At 51.5% G+C, this 25,017-nt stretch overlaps 1 protein-coding gene across 3 annotated transcripts in view; it reads left to right on the top strand.

Moving 5' to 3' along the window:
• The window catches only part of KSR2 (kinase suppressor of ras 2), a 78,886-nt gene that overhangs the window by 36,367 nt on the left and 17,502 nt on the right, over window positions 1-25,017 (top strand). For 2 of the 3 annotated variants that reach the window (XM_033075747.1, XM_033075748.1), the window contains exons 6-15: window positions 693-762; window positions 1,314-1,397; window positions 3,762-3,829; window positions 4,009-4,107; window positions 5,190-5,308; window positions 7,346-7,514; window positions 9,990-10,031; window positions 10,264-10,330; window positions 11,772-11,820; window positions 12,562-12,929. In XM_033075747.1, coding sequence (XP_032931638.1) covers window positions 693-762; window positions 1,314-1,397; window positions 3,762-3,829; window positions 4,009-4,107; window positions 5,190-5,308; window positions 7,346-7,514; window positions 9,990-10,031; window positions 10,264-10,330; window positions 11,772-11,820; window positions 12,562-12,929 — 1,135 coding nt within the window. The remainder of the gene's footprint in view (window positions 1-692; window positions 763-1,313; window positions 1,398-3,761; window positions 3,830-4,008; window positions 4,108-5,189; window positions 5,309-7,345; window positions 7,515-9,989; window positions 10,032-10,263; window positions 10,331-11,771; window positions 11,821-12,561; window positions 12,930-25,017) is intronic. The other variant, XM_033075749.1, reaches the window with a different exon arrangement.

Below are 25,017 nucleotides of genomic sequence, written 5' to 3'. Positions count from 1 at the left end.
CTGAGTGAAAACCCAGCCTCTGGATCCCGGCATGGATCCGCTCCCGGGGCTGAGCATCCTGTGGGGCAGGACCTTTCCCGTGGCCAGGAGGAGGAGGAGCAGCTTTCCACCCTTGCTGAGGCTGAAGGAAGATGTGCAATCCAAGCATGGCCATGTTCCTGATTATCCTCCTGCTCCAGCAGTGCCAGAACCTCCCTCTCTTTCCTTATTCCTCTTTCCCTTGGAAGGAGGGCACTGGGACTGCTTTTAACTCTGTTCTTCCCCTGGAATAGGAATGGAATCACCTTTGGAGTGGCTCAGCTTTTCCTCAGCTGCCACCCCAAGCCGTGATGTCTTACTAAAAACCGACAATGAGGCTGTTCCAGCTTTATTTTCCCTTTCTTGTTTGGACACCATGATGTGATTCCTAAAGTTTTTCAATCCCGCCCTGCCTGCCCATGGATGCACCCTCTCCTCTCCCCTCCTGGTCCAAAGTGGGTGATGGGATCTAGGACAGGAGACCCCGATTCCCACAGACCCACAAAGCCCAAAGATCTCCTGGTTTTCAATCAGGGAGTTCAATGAGGCATTCAATGGGGAAATAGCAGGAAAATCCCGTTTTTTGTGCACGTCCTTTGCTCCCCTTCCCAAAGAACCTGAATGCCAGCTCTCAGTGTTGTCACCAGTGCTGGTTTTCCTGTCTCTCCCTGCAGATACGCTGTCAGTGCCTCGCTGGTCCCCGCAGATCCCCCGTCGGGATTTAGGAAACTCCATAAAACACAGGTACACCCACCCTGCTGCCATGGGGGGTCAGGGATGGGCATCTCCCTTCCCATCTCTGCTCCAGGGCACCGAGACTGGGGACATTCCCCCTCTCTCCCATGCTGGGCTGTGCTGCCCTCCGAGCCCATTTCAATTCCATTTCAGTTCAGATCTGGTTTAGATAAGGCTCGAGTTGCTATCAATAAAAGCTGGGTATTATCTGTGACCTTGCCAGTCCTCAGCAAATTCCCCATCTCTGGATTATAACCCTTCCACACCTCCCTGAAGAGGGAAAAGCCCTGGGAAGAGCGCTGGAAATGTCGGTCCCCAGGGCAGGGAGGGGTTTGGGGAGTCCCTGGGGTGGGGAATCACAGGGAGCTGGGGTTGGATTCCCTTCAGAACAAGCTTCCAGAATCAAAGGAAGGCTCGGGGTTGTGTTTTGGCATCCCTAGAAAAATTCCTAAACACCTGCAGTGGAGTTTGAGGGCAGCAGAGAGAGGATAAAGCGGAGCTTGAGAGATAAGTGAGGTTTCAGCTCTCCCTGGCCACTCTCTCCGTGTTTCTCTCCACAGGTTTTCCACCAAGTACTGGATGTCTCAGACCTGCACCGTCTGCGGGAAGGGAATGTTGTTCGGCTTAAAGTGCAAAAACTGCAAGTATGGCCCCAGGCTGGAGCTGTTCGTGTCCCTCCTTAAAATCGTGAGGGGATAATCGGGGCTTGGCTGGGGGAGCCGAGCAGGGATTTGGGCATGGAGAGACCAACCAGGCTCTCACCAGCTCATCCTCACAGGAAGCTTTAATGAGATGTGGAATTGGGTGAATAACACCCCAAAGCAGGGCTGGGATTGTGTCTAGGATGGGATCAGGCTCCTCAGGGAGGATGTGCCTGCCAGACCTCGGCTCTGCTCGCTCCAGAGCTCTGAGTCAGATCCTGACAGCCCCCTTTTCCTAAGCCTGGCTTTAGGTCCCCACGTTAGGGAGATTCCCTGTGGAATTATCTGCAGGACATGGGGCATGGATGTGCTGGACCAGGCAGGGATAGCTCTGGGCAGCAGGTGGGTTTTGCTCACAGGTTTGGCCTTTAGGCTTTATTTCTGCCGAGTTTTGGGAACCTCTGCATCCTGGCAGGGTCGTGGCCCTGAGGAGCCAAATCAGTTAATCCATGATGCAAAGGAGAGGGGATAAAATGGGACAGGACCGGGAAAACAGCGAGGCAGAGGCTGGGGCTGCTTCAGCTGCTCTCAGTCCGGCACAGCCCAGCCTTGGACAGAGCCGTGCAGCCTTCAGCACTCGGGGATTGCCTTTGCTAGGGCTGGGAGTGGAACTGTGCGATTGTCTGCGGGTAACGGAGCGATGCCGATCGCTGCTGCCGCTGATTAAGCGCTGATGAGTTGGTAAATTGGGATTTAAACCTGCCGAGAAGCGCTCGGTTACTCCACGGCTGGTGGGGCTTTTCTGGAAGGGATGTTATCAAATACAGGGATTTTGGAGGGGTGATTCCCGTTGTATCCTTGCTTTCCCTGCCAGTTCTCTGTGCTGGAGGGGGGATGTTGTGCCTGTTCCCTGACCAGGATCAGGGATGTTGTGGCTCTGGCTGTTGCAAATCCTGCTCCCTGTAATCCTACAGAAAAGAACAAATCCATTTCCTGCCACTCAAAAGTTGGGAGCGAACACAAGGCATTTAGGTTTTTTCCAGCCTTGCCCTGGAGCTGCTTTCCCCGGAAAGCAGAGGGGAACCAACAGGTAAAACAAACAACCGGACCCCAAACCCCCCGAATTAATTCCTGCCTTTCCCTCAAGGAACAGCTTTGTAATAAAAGCTAACACGGGCAGCTCCTGAATTTTCATTACCCAGCTCATTGGCTTGAAGCTGCCGTTCTTTTTTTTTCCCATCATTTCCCCTTGTTTTGATAAATCCTTTCCTCCTTCTTCCCTTTTCCCCCATGGCTTTCTGCCGACCTGGCGGAGCGTGAGCTGGGGATCCATTTCCATCCTTAATTAAGGACGAGTGGGAAGGATTTGGGAGTCTGCCTATGCCTATATGCATGACCCGGGGGTGAAGCCCTCCAGACTCCTGCCCTGTCTCCACAAACCGGGAAAAGCTCTGCAGAATATCCAGAGGCTGTAAATCATCTCTTTATTTTGGGTAAATGTCCTTAATAAAGCCAAGAGGGGAGGACACAACGACAGGGACACATCAGGGACCAGGGCAGCCACTTCCTCCTCCTTTGCTGCTCCTGAATTTAATAAACATCCAGCAGCAGGATGGTGGGAACGGGGATTTCATGGAATCATGGAATGGTTTGGGCTGGAGGGGACCTTAAAGCTCATCCTGTCCCATCCCTTCCAGTAAACCCCTCCCCCCAGTACAGGACTCTGCTCCTTTTATTGCAGCCCCCTCTGGCAGAGGTGACAATTTGGGGTGTCCTCAAGCCTGGCTGTTGTTCCCCAGCTGGCAGAGGAAGGCGTAGCTGGGCAGAGCCCCCAGGTTTGGGAATTCCTGTGCTGCTGCATTGGGATGGATGTGTTCTCCAAGGCTGTGCAGCCCCTGTGTCCTGCCAGTCAGCCCCTCCTGATTTTCCAGGATGTGCATCCCACACTGCTCCTTATCCCTGAGCCTGCTGCTTGGGAATTACGGGAAGCAGGGAGCCAGGAGGGCTCACTCAGAGTGAACAGCCAAACCCTGCATCCAGTCCCTTTCCCAAGGGGAAAAGGAGGAAAAAGCCCTGAGCTCCATCATAGAATCCCAGAACCTGGATGGGAAGGGATCTTAAAGCCGATCCACCCCTGCCATGGCAGGGACACCTCCCCCTGTCCCAGGCTGCTCCAAGCCTTGTGCACTTCCAGGGATCCAGGGGCAGCCACAGCTTCAATTTCCCTCACAAGGAACAATTCCTTCCCAAATCCCATCTAACCCTGCCCTCTGGCAGTGGGAAGAAGTTCTCCCTTACCCTGTCACTCCACCAAGTCTCTCCATCCATCAGTGTTCCCTTCTCACTCCTTCCTCTGTCCCCTGCCAGGCTCAAGTGCCACAACAAATGCACCAAAGAGGCCCCTCCGTGTCACCTGCTGATCATCCACCGCGGAGGTAAGGCCCTCTCTCCTCCCAGCTCCGTGCCTCCGGGGATGTTGCCAGCGGGTAAATCTTTCAAAAGCCCCCCGGGCGATTCGGGAGCCGGACCCAGGCGGGGTCCCCGGCGGGACGGAGGCTCCCGAACCGCTTGGGCGCTCCGGGGAGATGTTACCCACCGTTTTTTCCGCTTGTAGGGAGACGAGCCGGTCGGGGCGAGGCAGATTTGCATTGCAAACCACTTCCACCCACCCTCCCCCTGCCTCCTTTTCTTTTCAGATTCCCCACCGCACGGGGTAAGTCCAACCAGGTTTTCGCCTTTTGCTTCTGTCGAGAGCTCAGGGCGGCCGTGGGACCCCGAACCTCCCGGTGCATGCGGGGTCCCCGCGCCGTGGCCCTGCGGATGCTCGTGGTGCTTTCGGAGCTGCCTGATCCCGCTCTCCTGCGGGAGAGCCCGGCCTAAAATCCACCCAGAGACAGGCAGAACTTTGCAGCAGGACGGAGGGGCGGCGCTTCCCACCTCTTTTCTTCCAGATTTTGGCTCCCTTGCTGGCCAGAGGACCGCGGCTGCCTGAGGGAAACGCTTCCAATCGCTCTTGCCTTGAATTTTGAGCCCTTAAAGCTGTTCCTTTGTGTTAAATATCCCCCCAGACCCGCTCCTTGCTTTAGTCCCCGGGAGAAGGATTGTGCTGGTGGCCCCTCAGAGGGGGCAATTTTACAGCCTCCACACCCTCGCTTGCAGCAAATTTGGGGGGGAAGCGGTTGAAGACCCCCCCGTCAGGCTCGGAGCTGCTGCAAACCCTGCCCGGGAAGCAGGGAAGGGCTCCTGGGATGGGCAGGAATTGGGATTTGGAGCTGTGATGCTGCAAGAGCCGGAGCTGCCTGCTGTGTGTTTTAGGAGCAGCATGGCTTTGGGGTGGCCTCATCCCCACCCCCTAAAAAAAACCCCCAAACCCAGCTCTTAAATCCATTATCTCGGAGTCAAACCATTCCTGAGCCCCTCAACCTTCAGGCTGGATTTTTTCCCCAGAAAAATTCCCTGCTGAGTGTTCTGAGCCAGCTCCTTCCCTTCACCCCAACAAGCTCCGGCAAGGAACAAGACTGTGCTGGCTGAGCCCCGGCTCTCAGAGGGGCTGTGGCAGCTGCTGGATACCCCCAAATCGCTGCCTCACACCCTTGGGGGGGTTGCCTGTGGCCGGGGTGCAGGAGGATCCCGAAGTCCAGCTGCCATCCCAGGCTGGAAGTGCCGCGGGAGTCGCTTTGGAGAGTGGTTTGCAAGCACGGGGTGACCCTGAGCGCTCCCCCTGAGCTCTGATGTCCTTCCCTCTCTCTTCCCCTCCTCTCCATCCCCTTTTCCCTCTTTCCCTTCTGAATCCAGCAAGGTTAGTCCGGACAGAGTCGGTGCCCTGTGACATCAACAACCCCCTGAGGAAGCCCCCCCGGTACTCGGACCTGCACGTCAGCCAAACGCTCCCCAAAACCAACAAACTCAACAAGGTGAGCCCTGAGCCCCCCGTGTCCACACCCTGGCACAGGGACAGGACCCCTGCATCCAAATATCCACAGCTTTGCAGAGAATGAATTCTTCAGGCTGGAGAAGATCTTGTAAGAAAATTGAGTTTGATTGTTCCCCCAGCACTGCCCCATGTCCCCAAGTGCCACATCACTGCTGAATGATTCCACCCCTGCCCTGGGCAGCTGTGCCAGGGCTGGACAGCTCTTTCCATGAATAAATTTTCTCAATATCCACCCTGAGCCTCCCCTGGCCCAGCCTGAGGCCGTTCCCTCTCCTCCTGTCCCTGTTCCCTGGGAGCAGAGCCCGACCCCCCCGGCTGTCCCCTCCTGGCAGGGAGTTGTGCAGAGCCACAAGGACCCCCCTGAGCCTCCTTTTCTCCAGGCTGAGCCCCTTTCCAGCTCCCTCAGCCTCTCCTGGGGCTCCAGCCCCTTCCCCAGCTTCATTCCCTTCCCTGGACATGTATCCAATGAAGTTTTTTCTTTTCAAAATAAAATGGGATCAGCACTTCCAGAACAGCCTGGACCCTGCTGCCCCAGTCCTGCTCCATTGTGGTCTCTGAGTCTCCAGGTCCAAGCTGAATTTGGGGTGATTTGAGGTCTCTGCTCCCAGTGGAGACTTCAATAAATAACAAATTTATTGTTGCAAATAAAACAAGCCTGGGATTTGATTGTTCCTGGCAAAGCTGCTCAAGCCAGACCTGAGAGAGCACCTGGCTCACTCCTGCTCTGCGTTGATACAATAAACCCATCACAGGGCTGCTTCTGATGGAATTTAAATCCTGTTGGCCTCCAGTGGAAAATTCCTTGGAGGAAGGGCAAGGTGAGGGGTTGGCAGGCTGGAAGTGCTCAGAAAGAGGGATATCACTGGTGAGATGGGGAATGGATCAACAAAACCCTGAATTCCCAAAGCCTGGCTCAGCTCCTCCAGCCCTCAGCATCTTTTGGCTCTGGGAAGAGTCTGGGTAACAAGATGCTCCTGGGGATGCTGATTTTAAACATAAATCTTGTTAAATCTGTTTGTTTGGGGTTTTTTTTGGTGGTGGTTTTTTTGTTTGTTTGTTTGGTGGGGTTTTTTTTTGTTGTTGTTGTTGTTTTTTGGGGGGTGGTGCTTTTGTTCTAAGCATTCCCATTCAAGTTGAAATTTCCCTTATAAATATTCTTATTTCAGCAGGGTCCCCTTCTTACTTTGGTATTTCTAAAAGCATTTCTTTAAAGGTATCCTGAATGAAATAATGGAATGGCCTGGGTTGGAAGAGACCTTAAATTCCTCTAATTCCAACCCCCCATGAAATCTTATTTTTGTGACCTTCACTGGTTGCTTAAAAAAGAATTTACCTGACCAAGATGATTGAGCATGGAATGATGACCAATACAGGTTTCCTGGAAAGCCCAGCTCATTTAAGAATTAATTAATTAGGAAAAAATTACCTGCTGGGGAAGAATCATGCAGATTTTTTAACCTTGGAGGGAAATTCTGTGGGGATGGGAATGCCCTGCTCAGTGGCTCCAAGTTGGGCAGGAAGGGGGGGAAATTCTGGCCTTGATTTTCCTTTTTGGATCCAAGATATCCATACAGGTTTTCCTGCCTGCTGACTCTCAGTGGTCCCTTCCCACCCATCCCAAAATCGCTGACCTTGACTGGGAAATGTTGAGGAATGTCTTGGACTGCTCCTTCCAGATCCCCCTGCTCCCTGCAAGGCTCTGGGCTCCAAGGAGCTCAGCAGAACTTCCAGGACTTTGTTGTCCCCAAGGTGATGGCCCCAATTCCAGCCTTGGTGGCCGTGGCTGTGCACAGCCAGAAGATTTCTGGAACCGTCAGCTGGGGGTGAGGGTGGGAAAGGAGCCAATTTTTGGTGGGAAATGGCTTTGGGGAGTACAAACAGCTTCGGAAGAAGCTCTGGGTGTTTTCTGGTTGTTTCTGGAAGACAGGGGTGGGATGATGCAGCTGTCACTTGTCACCTTCACACCTCTGGTGGCACCAACAGCGCTGCTCTCACTGTGCCCTCTCTTGTCCCTCAGGACCACATCCCGGTGCCCTACCAGCCCGATTCCAGCAGCAACCCCTCGTCCACCACATCGTCCACGCCGTCCTCGCCGGCCCCACCGCTGCCCCCCAGCGCCACCCCCCCGTCCCCGCTGCACCCGTCCCCGCAGTGCCCGCGCCAGCAGAAGCAGTTCAACCTGCCAGGTACTGCCACCCCCTCCCTGTGTCCCCACCAGTTCAACCTGCCAGGTACTGCCACCCCCTGCCCGTGTCCCCACCTGCCCCCAGACAGGGACTCTGGGGTGGCCTTGGCATGTGGAGCGGTTCCACCTCATTCTCTGCCTGGATTTACATTGGGGTGGGGAGAAGGTGGAAGTAGAAATCAGGGAAAAAGATGAGTTTGGGATAATTCAGGTTGGGAATCTCAGGATGAATGTCCTGCTTGAAGAAGAGCCCAAGGCTTGATCCAGTCTTGGAAACCTCCAGGGTTGGAGCCAGCACAACTTCTGCAGCTCTTGAAACTGTAAAACTTTTCTGGGCATGGATTTTCCAGGGCATTTCACCTCAGGTGCAAACAGGATCCAGGAGCTGACCCCTCCATGAGGGCAAACTGGGGTGACCCTGACATGATTTTGGGGTGATGGGTCCCCAGCAGGTTTGCTCCAGCACATGTGGGGTGACAGATGATTCTGGGAGTGTCTGATGTGGCTTGTCCCATGGAACCTGGACCTGGGATCCATCTGCTTTGGGAGGTTTGTCTCTTCAGGGACGATGGGAGAGGCAGGGAGGTCCCAGTGGCTGCAGGACACAGAAGTTATGGAAGATGGCCCAAAAATCTCCTCCTGGGCTGAGGGTGTGTCAAAGCCTGTCCCAGCATTCTGCCCTCCTTTGGGATGTCCTGCTGCTCCAGGAAAGGTCTCTTTGAGGGGGAATGGCTCAGCACCACTCCTGGAAATGTGTCCACGTGCTCCCAGAGCAGGGCTGGCAGGGGGAGAGGAGATCTCAGGGATGCTGAAGCACTCCTGGCTGTCCTGGTGGCCCTGCTCCATTCCTTTGCTGGAGCAGCTGGAAGGTTGAGGGCCAGCACCCCCAAAATCCCAGGATTAATGAACTGGTGGGATTGGAAGGAAGGTCAGGATGGCTTCTCCAGAGGAACCAGACAGAATCTTTCTGCTCCACTGTGGTGCTGCCATCCTGACAAGCCTTCAAACAGAGAGGAGGAGGGAGATGAGGAGGAGGTTGCCTGCCAGAATCCATCACCACAACAACAAACACTTCCAGAAGCTGGGAAATCCCCCCAGCAATCAGGCACCCATGGTGTCCTTGTGTGCCTGGAGAGCTGGCAGTCCTTGGGAGTGCCTGGAATTCCAGCAGAGGAGCTGGGAGGGAGCCCTGAGCACTGCCAGGAATGGTGTGACCCATCCAGAGGGTCAGGATTTCACCAGGGACAGCCCTGGAGCCTCCAAGGTCTGGGAGGACATGGCGTGAGTTCCGTGCTGGTGTGACCCAGTCCAAGGAGTTCTTCCAAAGCCAAAGCACCCTGGTCCTGGCATCCCAATCCACCTGGGGGATCCAGCCTTTGGTGACCCCCCCCAGGTCACTTCTGGAGCAGACACCTCCCTCTGGGGTTTTTTGGGACATCATTTCATGTGGTTTGAAGCAGAAACCACAGATTTCACCCCCACTTTGGGGGCCTGGAGCACATTCCCATCTGGCAGAGATAGAGCAGGGCAGGATCAGACCCTGCACCCCTGGGGGTTGTTTGCTTCCTGCTTTATTCCCCTGAGGAGCTGAATGGGATCTAAAGCAGGACTTGCCCTGCTTTCATCTTCCCAGCCAGGAAGTTTTCCATGGTTTATCCCATCAAAGTGGTCATCTCAGGGATTAGGATTTGAGCTTGGAAACTGTGACATCATGACCTTCTCCTGCTGGAATTACCGTCCAGGCTCCTTTGATGTTGGCTCAGGTCCTGCTGCAGGGCTGAGGTCGGGCTTTGGGGTCTCCAGGCTGGAGAGGGGAAGCTGAGGGATGGCCCCTGGGGTCCTGGAGATAAGAACGTGACTTCTGAGCTGGTGCCAACCTCTGGTGGCCTCAGCAGCTCTGAGTTCTCCACACCCATGACCTGCCTGCCCATGGAATGGATCAGTCCTTGGCTGGAGATGGGAGCCAGTGGAGGTTCCAACACCCAGAGCCTCTCTGAGCTCTGCCTTGGGACAGTGGCTCCTGGGACTGCTTCCAGGCAGGACACAGCTCCAGAGCAAGGAAAAAAGGGTGGAATGTGGCACAAATGGGCAGCAGTTCCAAACCCATCACTTGGCATCTCCATGATGCCAAGAGGTTCCCAAATTCCACTCAAAGCCTGCTGGCAATCTGGTGTCCAAACTCCAGCAGTGACTTCATGGATGGCATCAACGCTCTCCAAATGGTGCAGAAGAGTAGAGGTGGGGAGAAAAATCAAATTATAATCCAGCAAAGGTCTTAATGTTTTGGCCTGGGCATCCCATGTGCCATTTTGGAATATGGAATATTCCATCTGGGGATGTGGCAGTGGGAGAGGTTGGATCACACAGGAGGGGTTCACATAACTGGCCTTGAGGTTTCCTGGTGAAGAACTGGGCACAGGTTGGAGCTTTTCCAGCTCCACAGGTCACTGTTGAACCCTTTTTTCCTCTTTTCCAGCCTCCCATTACTACAAGTACAAGCAGCAGTTCATTTTCCCAGGTAAGGCTCTCTTTTCCTTGGATGCTGGGGTTTCTCCTGGTGGGGGTGGGGGCATGGCTGGCTCTTCAAACCCCTGGATTTGTGCCAGTGCTGGGGTGGGATTTCTCCTCAAAGCCTGTTGATGCTGCAGGATCAGTGCTGCCCTACTCAGGGTGTCACTGAGTGGGACCTGGGGGTGAAGGGTGGGGAATTCAACCCCCAGAGGTCTCTGACTCCTCTCTCTTGTTCCCAGATGTGGTGCCTGAGACGCCGACCCGAGCCCCACAGGTTGTCCTGCACCCTGTCACCTCCAACCCCATGTGAGTGACTCCCCCTTCCCACCCCAAATCCTCCAGGCCCCCAGGGGAGCTCCTCTGGTGCTGGGGGCTCAGGTGGTCATGGTGAGACCCCCAAGCTCTGGAAGATTGAGAAGGAGAGCAGGGAATTCATTTATAACCCACATCTCCTCACTAGGGAAAAAAAAAGAAGGATTTCAGTCCAAAAAGCCCAAGGGATTAATTAAATTGTAATTAAATTATAATTAAATTAAAAGCAGATAACCAGGATGCCTTTACCACTTGCAGTATTTCAAGCCCAATAAACTTTGGGCTGAAAATTGGGAAAAGCAGCATCTAATCAGTATTAGAACCACCCCTCCCCAGCAGGTCGAGCCTGAATCCATCATTCCTTGATGTCCTGGTGCCTGTGCTCCTCCAGCAGCAGGTTCCACTTCCTGATCCTTGCTCTGAAGGCCATTTTTGAAGGATTTCACAAGCAGGGGTTTAAGGGATCAGGTCTGGCTCCAGTTTGTGCCTGGCCAATCCACACTCTCCAAATTCCACTGGGGATCTAGTGAAGCAAAGGATGGAAAATTGGGATTTCATGGAAAAATGGGGAAATCAAAGCCTTTTTCCCCCCCTGCTTAAAGGAAGGTGTCAAGACATAGGATATTTTGGAGGGAACAGCTTCCAATGTCCAAAATCTCTGATTCCCTCTGGCTTCCCCCACTGAAAACATCCCATGGGGGCCATCCTGGGCTTGGCTGGTTAAACACCTCTGGATCCTTGAGGGACAGGAGTTTGTGCCTGGGATAGTGATGAGGAGCTGGCTGCTCCTGCAACCCACCTATCCAGGGAGATGCTTTGCGGCCACCTGGGCTTCCCAAGCTGCTCAAAACACCAGGATTGACTCCTTTTGTGTAGGATCCTGGGATTTGTAGTCACAGGACTCACAGGAACACCATGTCCGAGTGACCTGGGGAGCAGAACTCCCCTGGGAAGGGATATTGTTATTTATGTGATCAATAATAATTTATAAATAATATATTTATAGGGTGATTGAAACCACCAGCTGATCCCTCACTCAGAATTTCCCTAATTCCCTGTTAATTGTCAGGAGCAGTGAGACCCCGGTCACGGAGCTGGGGTGGGAGGTGCTGAGGAAACAGAGAAGGAAAAGAACTGGCAAACCAGTCAGAGTTGGGTGCTTGGCTGCAGGGAGAGGATCTTTGAACCCTCCACTTCTCTGAAATGATTGAAAAACTAATTTTCCTTCCTTCTGCACCTCTGCTTTGACTGGTGTTGGTTGTGAAGAAATCTTAGAAATCCCTGAAATCTGTGGGGGGGTAAATCTGTAAATCCCTTTGCCTGGGTTAGTGACACCTTCTCCTCTCTGATCCCTTCATCCCTGGGGCAGGAAGAGGGGCTGCTCCCCAGATCCCGGTGTTTTTCCATGGTGTTAATTCCGTAATTCTTTTCACAGCCTGGAAGGAAACCCATTGCTTCAAATTGAAGTGGAGCCCACCTCGGAGGTGAGACAGCTCCTGTGCTTAATGGGCCTTGCTTTTAAGGATATCTTGGGGCACATTTCCTAGGAAATGGAGACATTTCCCATCTGTGCAGTGGAACTGCTGATAATTGAATTAAAGACCAGGCATCCGTGTCCCCACCCCATGGAGAGGGACCCTCCTGGGCTTCAAGTTTGGAATTCAATGAGGTTTTTTAGGATGCACTAAAAATGCAGTGAAAGGGAAGGAGGGGAGAGGGAAGATGAGGATGGAGCTTTTAAAGGGTGTTGTAAATTCTGTAGGAAGTCTAAATGGACCATCAAGGGGTCTGGGAATAATGGGAATTAGCAGAGCACAGCTCAGCCAGGGGAGGATGAAACTGTTTTAAGACAAATTAATTAAATCTCTGGTGAGTCACAATCTTAGATTTAGTCCCAGGGTAAATAAATGGCTCCACAGGGAAGCAGTGGAGTCCCCAGCTCTGCAGGGATTTAAAGCCTTGTGTGGCACTTGGGGACATGGGTTTGTGGTGGCCTTGGCCATGGTGGATAAGGCTTGGGGTCAGTCTCAGAGAGCTTTTCCAACCCAAAAGAGTCCATGATTCAGTGAAAATCTGGGATTCTGCTGACTCTGCGTAGGATGGGGCCGCTCCGTTGGCGTTGGGAGGCGCCTCCTCTGGGTCTGAGCGAGCAGGGCTTGGATCAGGGGGTTTCCCCAGAGTTTTCTCCCTGTTTTATTGTTCCCCATGCCCTTTGCCCACGACAGAACGAGGAAGGCGCCGAGGAGGTGCAGGAGTCCGAGGACGACTTTGAGGAGATGAACCTCTCGCTGCTCTCCGCGCGCAACTTCCCGCGCAAGGCCAGCCAGACCAGCATCTTCCTGCAGGAGTGGGACATCCCCTTCGAGCAGCTGGAGATCGGCGAGCTCATCGGCAAGGGCCGCTTCGGGCAGGTGTTCCACGGGCGCTGGCACGGCGAGGTGGCCATTCGCCTCATCGACATCGAGCGCGACAACGAGGACCAGCTCAAGGCCTTCAAGAGGGAGGTCATGGCCTACCGGCAGACCCGGCACGAGAACGTGGTGCTCTTCATGGGGGCCTGCATGAGCCCTCCCCACCTCGCCATCATCACCAGGTTGGAATCCTTTCTTCTGTCCAAACATTTGGTTTCCCTGTCCAAAATTTTGTTTTTTTTTTTCCCCACCAGTCCAACATGGTGCTGTTGGGCTGAGTTTCCTGCCCTAAGGAAGGGATGTTCTCCACGTGCTATGGCCGTGTTCTCCACGTGCTGTGGTTTGTGGTGTGGAGGACACAGCAAATACCAAAGTGTGTCCAGACAGGTCATTGTTCTGTGGGAGCTCTGGACAGGAATGATTTGTTTTATCCAGGCACAGGAAGCATTATGGAATCATGGAATGGTTTGGCTTGGGTTGGGATGGAAGGGACCTTTAAGCTCATCCCATTCCGTCTCTGCCATGGGCAGGGACACCTTCCACTGTCCCAGGCTGCTCCAAGCCCCAATCTCCAACCTGGCCTTGGACACCCCCAGGGATCCAGGGGCAGCCACAGCTTCTCTGGGCACCCTGTGCCAGGGCCTGCCCACCCTCCCAGGGAACAATTCCTTCCCAATATCCCATCCAGCCCTGCCCTCTGGCAGTCGGAAGCCATTCCCTGTGTCCTGTCCCTCCATCCCTTGTCCCCAGTCCCTCTCCAGCTCTCCTGGAGCCCCTTTAGGAACTAGAAGATTGGGAGGCTTCTTGCAGCTTTCAGGGGAGCAATCTGGGATTTGGGCGCTCCCAGACCACCCAACACCTCCACAGATTTCTTGGTCCCAAAGCATTCCCGAGTACCTTCCCTCACATTCCCAATGGGAATGCAGCACATGAGTCTCCCAGTGCAATCCATGCTTGGTTGGGAAAAAAAAATCCCACCTGGCCTGGGGGCAAAGAAGCTGCAACTGCTCCCAGAGCAGCTGTTGTCATGGGAAATACATTTATTCCAGGGAATTCCATGATTTCCTGCACCTCCAGACCATGATTTAAGCCATGGGACTGGACATGGTCCTACTTTTCATCCCACCCCAGGTTATTTCCTCCTGGAGAAGTTTCCCCAAGGTGAGGTTGAATTTTCCTCCTGGCAGCATTTCAAAAAGCAATGGAATGGCACCGCTTCCAGCAGCCATCAGTGATGAAATATTGCATCATCTTCTCCTAATGTTCCTAATTTTCCCTTGAAAGTGGCACCTCCCAGTCCCTGATCCCAGATGGGCTCTGCAGGTGCTCTGCTCCCTCGTTGTCCAAAGCAAAAGTATTTCACCCCAAATTTGTGTCACCTCATCCTTTCCTCCCTGCTCTGCTGGGTTCATGGATTGTGTTTGCCTTGGGAGTTTCACCCTCTGGGGTCAGGGTGACTCCAAAGCGGGGCCGGCTCTCCCCAGCTGGCGGCTGGAAAAACGATGCCTTCTATTCAGGACCAAAAATGAGCCATCTGGGGAAAATTCTGCAGCATTTCCATCTATTGGGTAGCTCCAGGCCAAAAGCTTTTGGAGAAGTGTGCAAACACATGTATTGATGGATGAGTCAGAGCCCCCATCCATGTGTCACGCTGTGTTCCCAAAGGAAAAGGTGGCGTCTCCATCCCGCTCCGCCGTCCCTTTGCAGCCCCCATTTGCTCAGCTTTTCAGTGCTATTCAATAGCAAAACCTGGGAAATGTATTCCTGGATTTTTAATTTTTTTTTCCATAACCATGGAATGTTTTCTCTTCCATTTTCTGTTCTAATGGGTCTTTCTATAAAAGCAGAAAGGTGCCATTTTTGACAGCTGGACAAAATCAGTCTGTGTGCTGCTGCATCCTGGTGAATTAATGTGAGGAACGTGGAGCTCTGCTCGTCCTGTTCCTCTTCCAGCTGCACTTGGTCCTATTTTTTAAGGTCAAAATGTAAATTTATTAAATTGCCCAAAATGTAACCCAAGCTCACAACATTTCCAGGCATCATTTGTTTGTTCCTACAACCCACTTTCATCTGCATCCTTCAAAAGTTGAACCAATATCAGCTTTAAACCAAAGGACAGTAGGGATAGATGGGAATTGGGAGGGAATTGTTCCCTGGAATGGTGGGTAGGTCCTGGCACAGGGTGTCCAGAGAAGCTGTGGCTGCTCCTGGATCCCTGGAAGTGTCCAAGGAAGGTTGGACAGGGCTTGGAGCACTGAGGAAAACTTTTCTTTATGTCCAGTCTAATCCCTATACCCAAGGATGCTTCCAGGCTCTTGTGCTGGCACTCCTTGTCTGCTCAGTCCTTGGCTGAACATTTTTGGGAAGTCTCTGGCCAAGAATTTGGCTTTCTTCTGTGGGGAAAAGCCTTCTCAGCATGTGGAGATTTCCCTCCCACTCACATTTCAGGTTTTTCCTAAGGGATAGGACAGTCCTGGGGACTTTTCTGCCATGAGAACTGCTGCTTGGCTGCTGTAGGGAATGAGGCTGGGAAGAGGCCTGGGTGGGAATGGTCCTGGATACTGGGAATGGTCTGGGATACTGGGAATGGTCCAGGAGGTGGCACGGGGGGAGCATCGCTCTTCCAACAAGACTTTCCCAAAGGGACCCAAGTTTTCCGCGCAGGTTTATGGGGATAACTTTGAACCAAGCTTTTCTTGGAGTGGGGGAAAATCATTCCCAGCTGTTTGAGGAAGGGATTATGGCTCCAAACCCAGGAAATCAGGATTTCCTCACCTTCCCTGTGCCCATTTTCACTTCCTGCCTGTGGAAAAGGCCACTTTTCTTCTGGGAGCCCACAAGTGGCCACTCGAGGCCGTTTTTTCCACAAAATCCCAGCGATTCCTTGTAGTTGTTAGAGAAATCTCTGTTTCCCTGCACGTCTGGGAGCAGCTGTGTGTCCCTGGGAAGGGGCTTCACCACGTCGTGCCACCGGCGCTGCCGGAAGGGCGTTATTTATAGCCGGGTTTATTTTTACTTTTCCCCATCCCGACGTTTTCCTTCCTGATTGCCTGTGATATTCAGGGATCGTCTCATTAGCAGAAAGAAATTTCCCCATCCAAATGGCACGGCCCACAGGGGAAAAAATGGAAGGGGAAACTGAGGCAGCAGCTGGCTGAGGGTGCGATAGTTTGGGTTAAAAATCTGATTAACCATTTTTGTGGCTAAATGGGACCAGCATTTCATTGATGATGAAAACAATGAGATTGAGACTGGAAAAGAGAAGGATCCAAGGAGAGCTCAGAGCCCCTTCCAGTGCCTGAAGGGGCTCCAGGAGAGCTGCAGAGGGACTGGGGACAAGGGATGGAGGGACAGGACACAGGGAATGGCTTCCACTGCCAGAGGGCAGGGCTGGATGGGATATTGGGAAGGAATTGTTCCCTGGGAGGTGAGGAGGGGCTGGGATGGAATTCCCAGAGTAGCTGTAGCCACTCCATCCCTGGCAGTGTCCAAGGCCAGGTTGGATGGGCTTGGAGCAGCCTGGGACAATGGAAGGTGTCCCTGCCATGGCAGGGGTGGCACTGGGTGAGCTTTAAGGTCCCTTCCCACCCAAACCATTCCATGATTCCTGAGTTATCTCCCAATGCGACAGAAAATCAGAAACCCAGCATTTTTCAGCAGTGGGAGGTGGTGAGTGCAAGTTCCATCAGAGCCACTAATGGGTTTTCTCTTGGGTAATGAGCACTGGGCACAATTAACATCCATCTTAATTGGAGCAGGAGCAGGTTTGAGCCTTGGTGCTTTGAGCGCTGCTTAATGGAGGGTGGGAAACTGCAGCGAAGTCCCTGGGAATGAAAGGGCTGGAAAAACTCCCTGGTTGTTGGAATAACAAGTTGTTTTTGCTGGTGGGGGATGTGACAAAGCCAGGCCTGGGTAAGCTCAGCTCCTTGGAGCTCCTGGTCCTGGTCCCCAGAGCAGGAACAGAAGTAAAGCCTCAGGCACCCAGGGGCCCTTCCAAGGATAAAATCCTTTCCTAATCCTGCTAAAATGGCTCCAGCCACCCATGAAAGCAGAAACTCTCACATTTTAGGATTCTGGGTGTTCCTCCTGGGGAAATTAAAGGGGGATTTGAATGCTTATTGATGCTCCCCGAGGCTGCAGGTGCTCACTGAGCCTGGAATGGAAGCAGGGGACCAGCACACTGCAGGCAGCTTCTCGGGCTCCTGCTGGCTGGGAATGTTGTCTGGGAGAGGGCAGTGAGGTTATCCTGTCTGGGAGAAGGTTTGAGCTGCAGTTTGCCTGGGCTTTGAGCTCACACTGGTTTGTGAGGGGGATTTGGTGCAGCTTTTCCAAGATTCCTTGGGTTTTAGTTAAAAACCAACGTGGCTCTCAGAGCCTGTGCAGGGAGTCTGGGATTTGCTCCTTGGGATGCTCTGGGCTGGGATTTGTCCCCTCTCCTGTCATGCCAGGGTGACTTCAATTTTCCAGGGTGCCACTGGTGATGCCACCAGGCCTGTGTGGCCATGATTTATGTCCCTGCTGGGAAGACCAAGGAGAACATTGAGGAACATTAGGAATTAACCTGACCTTGGCAGAACTGTGTAAAGAGAATTAATTTGTGGAAGGTGCCTTTGGAGCAGAGGAGCCTGGATTGTTTCTGTTGGAGAGGGAGCATCTCCTACACCCTTCCCTGGATCTGCTGGTGGTGGGGGGGTGGAGATAAACCCAGTCCCTGTCCTTACCTGAAATACTGAAGATTAAATGAGAGTTTGCTCTTTTTACTCTGTGGAAAACAGGTTTTAATGACAGGAACATATTCCCTGGCACTAATTAATAGGGAAGGCATGAGAGTGAGGGATGGGAAAAAACATCCAAGGCACCTCAGCTCTTTGTTCACGGATAACTTTAGTGCATGGACTAAATATTGGGGTTTACTTTGATTTTATAATAGATTTCCATGCTGGGTTTTGCCAATATTTAATGTTTGGCTCTGCTGCTGGGAGGAACAAGCCCTTCACAAGGGACACTCTCCCATCCCTGGACCTTGTTCCTGATGGGGATGGAAGAGCTGTGGACAAAGCTTGGCTTTAAACTCTCCCAGTGCCAGATCTCCTGACATTTACAGGCACAGCCCAGCTGGGAAGGATTTGAGGCTTGTAAATCTTAATGCTCGGGAAGCTGGGGATATTTAACCTGGTTTGAAGGAAGGGAGGAAAGGGGAAAGGTGGAAACCATGGCACTTAAGATGGAACAGTTTGGGGGAGGTCTGTTTTCCCTGTTACTGTGATTTGAAAGACAGGTGTCTGCTGGGGAAGGCAGGGCCCTCCTTTGGATTGGAGAATGAAACCCCCTCCCTCTGAATTATTAGAACTAAAATTAGAATTAGGTTTGAAAGACAGGTGTCTGCTGGAGAAGGCAGGGCGCTCCCTTGGATCAGAGAATGTAAACCCCCTCCCCCTGAATGATTATGATTTTGCAATTAAGGGACTGTCAGGCGAAGATATGGGGGTAGGAATAACAGTTCTTTGCTAGTATGTACAACAAGGCAAACAAACATCTGTGGAATTGCTAACAAACAGAACCATGAGGGTCCTTCTGGCTGTGGGCACTTTCCCTTGGGTGCAGTTGCTGTCACAGCTGGCAGCAATGAGCAAACAATCCCAGGGTGGTGGATGAGATGTGTAAATGGGTGGTGTCTGCACCACTTAATTAGGGGCTTGTCTTAACTTTCTTCTGTCTTCACTCAGAGCCAGGATTAAAAACACAAAGGAGACGAATCTTCTGGTGTTCAGGCTTGGTTGTTTATTAAATCTTATCTAAGGTACTGAGAGTTCTGTAACACCCCTAGCTACCAGCTAAAAGTGAGCAAAATGGAGATGAATCTAGCTAGTTACAAAGTCTTTTAAAGCTAAACAGTCCAATAGAGAATTAACGCCGATATTATTGACACTTCAGACCCAAAAACCAAACTCCTGTGACCCTCAGTGCAGCACTGGCTGTCCAACCAGAAACTACCAACTGAAATTATGAAGAAAAAGGAGGAAGGACATCGAAAGAGACACCACCCAAAATCCTCCATCTTGCCTACCACTGTATTATAAAAACCTCAAATTTAAAACCCTTCCCCATGTGAAATCACACACTTCTATTTAACTATCTCCTGTGATTTTAACTCCATCACTCAAATTTGGAGCCTTCTCCAAGGTCTCAAGTCTAAAGCAGTGTTCTGCAGGGGCCAGTGCCAGAAAGCACAGAAAGCTCAGAACTCCCAGGTTTCTGGGATCCAACAGGGTGTGTCAGGAGTGCCGTGGTGGGAGCTGCAGAACATCCCAGGATGGCAGGAGGGTGTGGGTACCCTGGAGAAACCCAGAGCAGTGGAGAATAAAGAGCAATGTGGGGCCAGCAGGGCAGGGAGAGGTGAGCTCAGGATTCCTGGGGCTCAGAGCAGAGGGTGACAGGTCCCTCCAGTGCCTGTGAATTCCCCCTGCACTAAGGGACAGCCTGAATGTCCTCATCCTGTGCCAAAGATCCAGAGCAAAAAGATCCAGCCCCTGTCCAGTGTCCCTCTGAGAGAAACTCCCAAAACCCAGAAGAATTCCCCCTCCCCACTCAGAAACTCCCCAAAACCAGAGGAGTTCCCACTCCCCGATGTCTCAGCCATCAGTGCCTCTTAGCAACTCAGTGGGAAAAAATTCCACAAGTAACAAGGAAAGAAAAGGAAAGAAAACCCAACCCCCAACACCTCTGGATGCTCCATGGTGTTTGTAGCCAGCTCCCTGGTTCCTCCAAGGCATCCAAATTGTGCTTTGAGCTTTAATAACCACAAATTGAAGGAACAAGGTCAGGTGGGATGGGGCATTGGGCAACCTGAGGGCATCACTGCCCATGGCAAGGGCTGGAATTGAGAGGATCTTTAAGGTCTCTTCCAACCCAAACCATTGCAGGATTCCATAAAATTGGATTTTTCTCTTTAATCCTCAAAACCTTCCTTCCTTCCTGTGCTGGGAATTGAAGGAGAAGCTCTAAATCCTGTTCAGTGGGAGGGAAACTGAGGCACAGAGTTGCCGCCTTGTTTTCCTCCATGCCAGGCTGGAGCCATGCACTGAGAGGACACAGGGAATGGCTGGACACAGGCAGAGGACACAGGGAATGGCTTCCCACAGACAGAGGGCAGGATTAGATGGGATTTTGGGAAGAGATTCTTCCCTGTGAGGCCTTGGGACAGGCTGCCCCATCCCTGCAAGTGTTCCAGGCCAGGTTGGACGGGCTTGGAACAGCCTGGGACAGTGGAAGGTGTCCCTGCCCATGGCAGGGGTGGGATGAAATCATCTTTAAAGTCCCTTCCCACTCAAACCATTCCTCAATTCTCTGATCCTGGAGCATTTCTGAAGCGCCTTTCAGGTCCTGCCCTTTTCTCCCCACTCCTGGCTCTATTTTGGGAAGGGAAGCCATGGATTCCTGCCTCCCCTAACCCCAGCCATGTTCAAACACCTACTTTGGGAGCCAGACCCTTCTTCTCTGCCTCTGTTGTTTTCCCTTTTCCTACTTTTCTGCCACATTCCCTTCCCTGGCAGTTAAATAATGGAACTCGTAGATCATATAATAAATAGGGATCGACTTCATGCCAGGCTGTGGATCAGAATGGATTGACCCGTGGGAATTCACTCCCTCCCGATCGATGCCAGGCCATCAGGCCGGATAAATCTTGATAACGACTGACAACAGGAAAGTCAATACGTGGATAAATACATACATTAAACCTGGATATATCTTCCACCAGCAGACAGCAGCTTGGGGAGGAATATCCTGAGTCAAGAGGATGGTTGGGAATGGGGAACAGCAGCAGTGTGATCCTCTGTGTTGGATGTGGGAACACCGGGGCTGGCTGAGCTTTTCTTACCCATTGGAGCATCAAATCCTTGCCAGTGGCTGGTCCTTAGTGAGGAGAATGCTCCAAGGGGAAAGTTTTCCTTTGTGTTTTAAGGGTGCTTCCAAATGCTATGGAAATATTGCTGGTTTGGCCCTGATTTCTCTGGCAAAGTGCTTAACACAGTGGGATTCGCTTTGCTGGAGAGGAAGCGATTTAAGGAAATGCCTTTGATTAAGTGCCCTGCTGAGATGGTCCCAAAAATCCTTCTGCTTGTGCCAGCTCTTCCCATCCCTGTTGAGTGACATCCCTGCATCATTCCTGATTTTTTCCGAGCACCCTCAATGCCTGGGATCCTCTCTGGGACAGAGCAGGGCTGCCTGTGGGGAATCCATGTGCTGGCACCCTGCCTAGCCAAAGAAACAGATCCTTCCTGTGACAGCAGCATTAACTTCTCATTAATAATAATCATTATTGCTATTCCAAAGTGGAGCCAGGTTCTAGGTTAACAGCCAGCTCAATCCAAAGTTTCTTTCCTTTAAAGAAAAAATCTTCTGAATTTCGAAGCAGCCAGAGGAGCAGGGTGCAGGGAATATATCAGACAAGGAGGTTGAGGCACCTCCATTTGTCCCTGTGCACCCAACTTCCCTCTCAGAGCGTGTCCTTTCCCAAGGCAGCAAGTGGCACCTGGAGCAGGGAGTTTTTTCGGATGACTTGTTTGTATCCTGGCTTTAGCTAAGCCCCAGGGGCTGCTTTGCATTCACCTGGCTCCGAGCTCTTCTCCCCGCAGCTGGAGAAGAGCTCGTCTCCTCTATTTCCTCCAAATAAAAATGCATGGTGTTGGCTTTTTCCAAAGAACTTGTTTTTTTCCGAGGCGACTATGGAGTTGGAACTACTTTTCAGGGAGGCTGATCCCCCTCCTCCTCCTTTTCCTCCTCCTCCTCCTCCTGCAGCCCTTGTGGGTTGGCTGTAGTTATCTTGCGTGCCAGCTGCTGGCAGGAAAATTTTGCTGCCTAAGTAATATCCATCAAAAGCCGGCACTTCCATCGGCAGGAGATAGTGGGATGAGGGGAGCGTTGGCTCTCCAGGGCTTTTCTGTTTCCTCCTGCTGGTTTGGCTCTGCAGAGGCTCCTCCATGAGGAGCAGGATCTCCCATCTCCAGGTTGGGGATATGGGCTCTGCTTGAAATGGCAGGAATTGAATTCCCTGGCTGCCCGTTGGGGCTGCTCTGGGCTCAGTTGGAATGGGGTTGGATGGGATGAGTATTTCCAGCCTGGAGGGGCCGGCATCTGCTGGATGCTGGTGCTCAGGTCACGCCTTTTTTGGCTCTGAGTTTTGGCTGCTGCTTCCACAGAACCACAGAATTGTTTAGGTTGGAAAAAATCCTTAAGATCATCAATTCCAACCATTCTCCCAGCTCTGCCAAGGCCACCACTGATCTGTGTCCCCAAGTGCCACATCCACAGAGCTGTTAAATCCTCCAGGGATGGGGACTCCAGGGATGTGCCAGGGCTTGGCAACCCTTTCAGTGAAGAAATTTTCCCTCGTATCCTAATTTTTCCTTCCTGGTCATGGTCATGGCGTTTGGATGTAGAAGGCTGAGGAATTTCAGGCTGGATGCTGCCAGGGCTCGCTCTGGCATTGGCAGGGAATCAAGGGGGTGAAATTCCATATCTATTTTAGAGAAAACCAAAACCTCAGGATGAAAATGAACCCAAAGCTCTCCCTTTACTACTCTTCCAGCTTTTTTCAATCTTCCTTTTTGTGAAACACCTCAGGAGCTGTTGAGTTCTAAAAGCATCATTGCCAAACGCTGGGAAAAAGAGAAAAACAAACCAATATATAAGAACAGCTGGAAAACTTCCCAAATAAGTCAGGAATGTGCACAGCTCCTTCTTTCCCTCTCTGGTCCTGCTCAAATGAAATCAAATAAGTCCCGGCTCAGTGGTTCCTGTTGCTGTTTCTTTCTTAACATTCCCCAAAGGGTCCTTTTTCCATGAAAATCTCAAAGTGGGTGAACTGCTGGGGAATGTGGGAGCATCCAAGCATCCTTTGCTGTGTCTTTCTTCCAGCACAGATGTAAGCTGGGAGCAGAGGTATTTTTATATTAAAGCATTTTTTATTAATTCCCCACCTCGCTCTCTTCTCCAGTGTCTCCCCTGGGTCTGTGGTGCTGACTGTCTCCATGGCATCCAAGCTGCTTCCTTATAAATCCATATCCCGGCAGGGAATGAACTTCCCAGGCTCTGGCATTTATCACCTCTTTAATTGAATGGGCGTTTATGTGGATGGGAAGAGGGAAGGGAAGCACAAAGCTCCTGGAGTGATGGAATGTGCCCTATAACTGCCAGGCCTTTGGCTCGGGATGATCCCTGCTCCTGAGCTGCAGCCAGGATGGAGTCTCCATCAATGTAGAGGTGTTGGCCACGAAGGTAGCGCTATGGCCATCAGTATAGGGGTGGTGGCATCAATATGAAGGTCATGGTCATCAGTGTGGATGCAATGGCCGTCAATGGAGAGATAATGACCATCAGTGTAATGTCCACCAATATGGAGGTGTTGGCCACCTATGTAGGGGTGATGACCATTGACGTAGAGGTGATGGCCATGAATGTTGAGGTGATGACCATCAGTGTAAATTCAATGACCATCAATGTAGAGATAGTCACCATCGGTGCAGACGTAATGTCCACCAGTGTACAGGTGTTGGCCACCAATATAGAGGTGATGACCATCCCTGTAGAGGTGACAGTCACCAGGATAGAGGTGGTGGCCATCAAGGTAGAGGTGATGGCCACAGTGTAGAGGTGATGGCCACCAGTGAAGAGACAATGACCATCGGTGTGGAGATGGTGGCTGTCAATGTGGAGGTGATGGTGTAGTGGTTTTGATTCACCAGTTTGAGTTTCCTGGCCAGTGGACTAATTTATGTGGTGGGTTTAGTGTAGGCTAAATTGCTGATGCACCTACTAGAATTATTTACACCTTTCCTGCTTCGAGATAGGATTAGGAAAAAGGCAAAAGTAGGCTCAACCTTTGAAGGGTATAAAGAAAACTTTATTAACAGAAACTAAAAAGAAAAATAATAAGAATCAGAATAAAACCTTCAGACACTTTCTCCTCCCCCCACACTATTTTTCTTTCACACCTACAACATATAGAAACAAATCAGTCTGTTTACCATCTCTAAAATAGTCTCTCTCCAACTTATTTAGGGAGAGGAGTTTCTCTCTTCAGTCTGTGGAGGCTTCTCCACAAGAAACTGTTCTCTTGTGGTTTCAGTGTCACAGTGAATCAGCCACCCGGGAGAATGGAAATCTGATCACTGTGTAAAAATCCCTTCCTCTACAATCAGTCTTCCCACAACCGCTATCAAGAACCATGTCAACTTATGGGGTACCTTTTTTTTAAGGATGAAAACTGTTCAAAAGCACATGTTGTCTTCATCTAACTCTGAGATCGTTTTCAGCTTTAGAAATAGAGCTCTTCTTCTTCTTCCCTGGGGGCAAAGGGTCTCCACCACTCTTCTCTCTCTCTGTTCAAACTTCTCATGGGATCACATTTCCTTCAACATCTGCTTACTTCAGCCCTGTGGGCACCAGTCTGCTCATGACGGTGGTTAAAACACTTTCATGTCTTGGGTTGATCCTTTTTCCAGCCATCAACTTCATCCCCCACAAAAGGCATTTCATGAGTTACAGGGAAACAAGAGTCTGACTTATCAGTCATATCTTCTCCATAGCTTACAAGAGAATTTCAGTCCAAGACATCTCCTCATACCCTCCCATCAGGGACCTGACTCTTCCTTCTTGTCTGAGCTCGATGTCTCCATGCTGTTTCTGTGTGTTCATATCGGTCCTTTTCTTTCACTCAAGAGAGAGAGGATGGAAGGTCTGTAAGTCTCATCTGTGCAGTGAAAGAGTTAATATCTTGCCCACAGAGGGGCTGGAGCAGGCTGTTACCTGGATTGAGGCCGGAAGGGAAAGAGAACTTCCCGGCTTTGTTCATTTTTAAAATGCATGTTCACAGAGGTGTGTTCATCTTTCTCAATGGCTTAACAGGTTGTCAATTCTAAAAACTAATCCCTGGTTGGTTTTGTCAGACATAGAGGAAGCTCTAAAAAAGTCACTTCCATGGGTGTCTTCTGCCTTCCTCACTAAATGTCATCTGTGCAAAACCAGCACAGATGGCCACCAGGGTAGAGGTGGTGGCCACCAGGGTAGAGGTGATGGCCATCAATGTAGAGACACTGACCATCAATGTAGAGGTGTTGGCCACCATTGCAGAGCTGACGACCATCAATATTGCAGAGAGGGGTAAAAAGCCCCAAAGAATGGAAAACAGATGAGGCTGTTTTCCCATGGAACAGCAAAAACACCGAGAGGCAGCACTCCAGCTCTTCCTCCCTCATCCCAAATTGTTCC

This window comes from Catharus ustulatus, chromosome 18, assembly GCF_009819885.2.
Source record: "Catharus ustulatus isolate bCatUst1 chromosome 18, bCatUst1.pri.v2, whole genome shotgun sequence".
NCBI lineage: Eukaryota > Metazoa > Chordata > Aves > Passeriformes > Turdidae > Catharus > Catharus ustulatus.
This window is presented reverse-complemented; position numbering and strand designations above follow the sequence as displayed.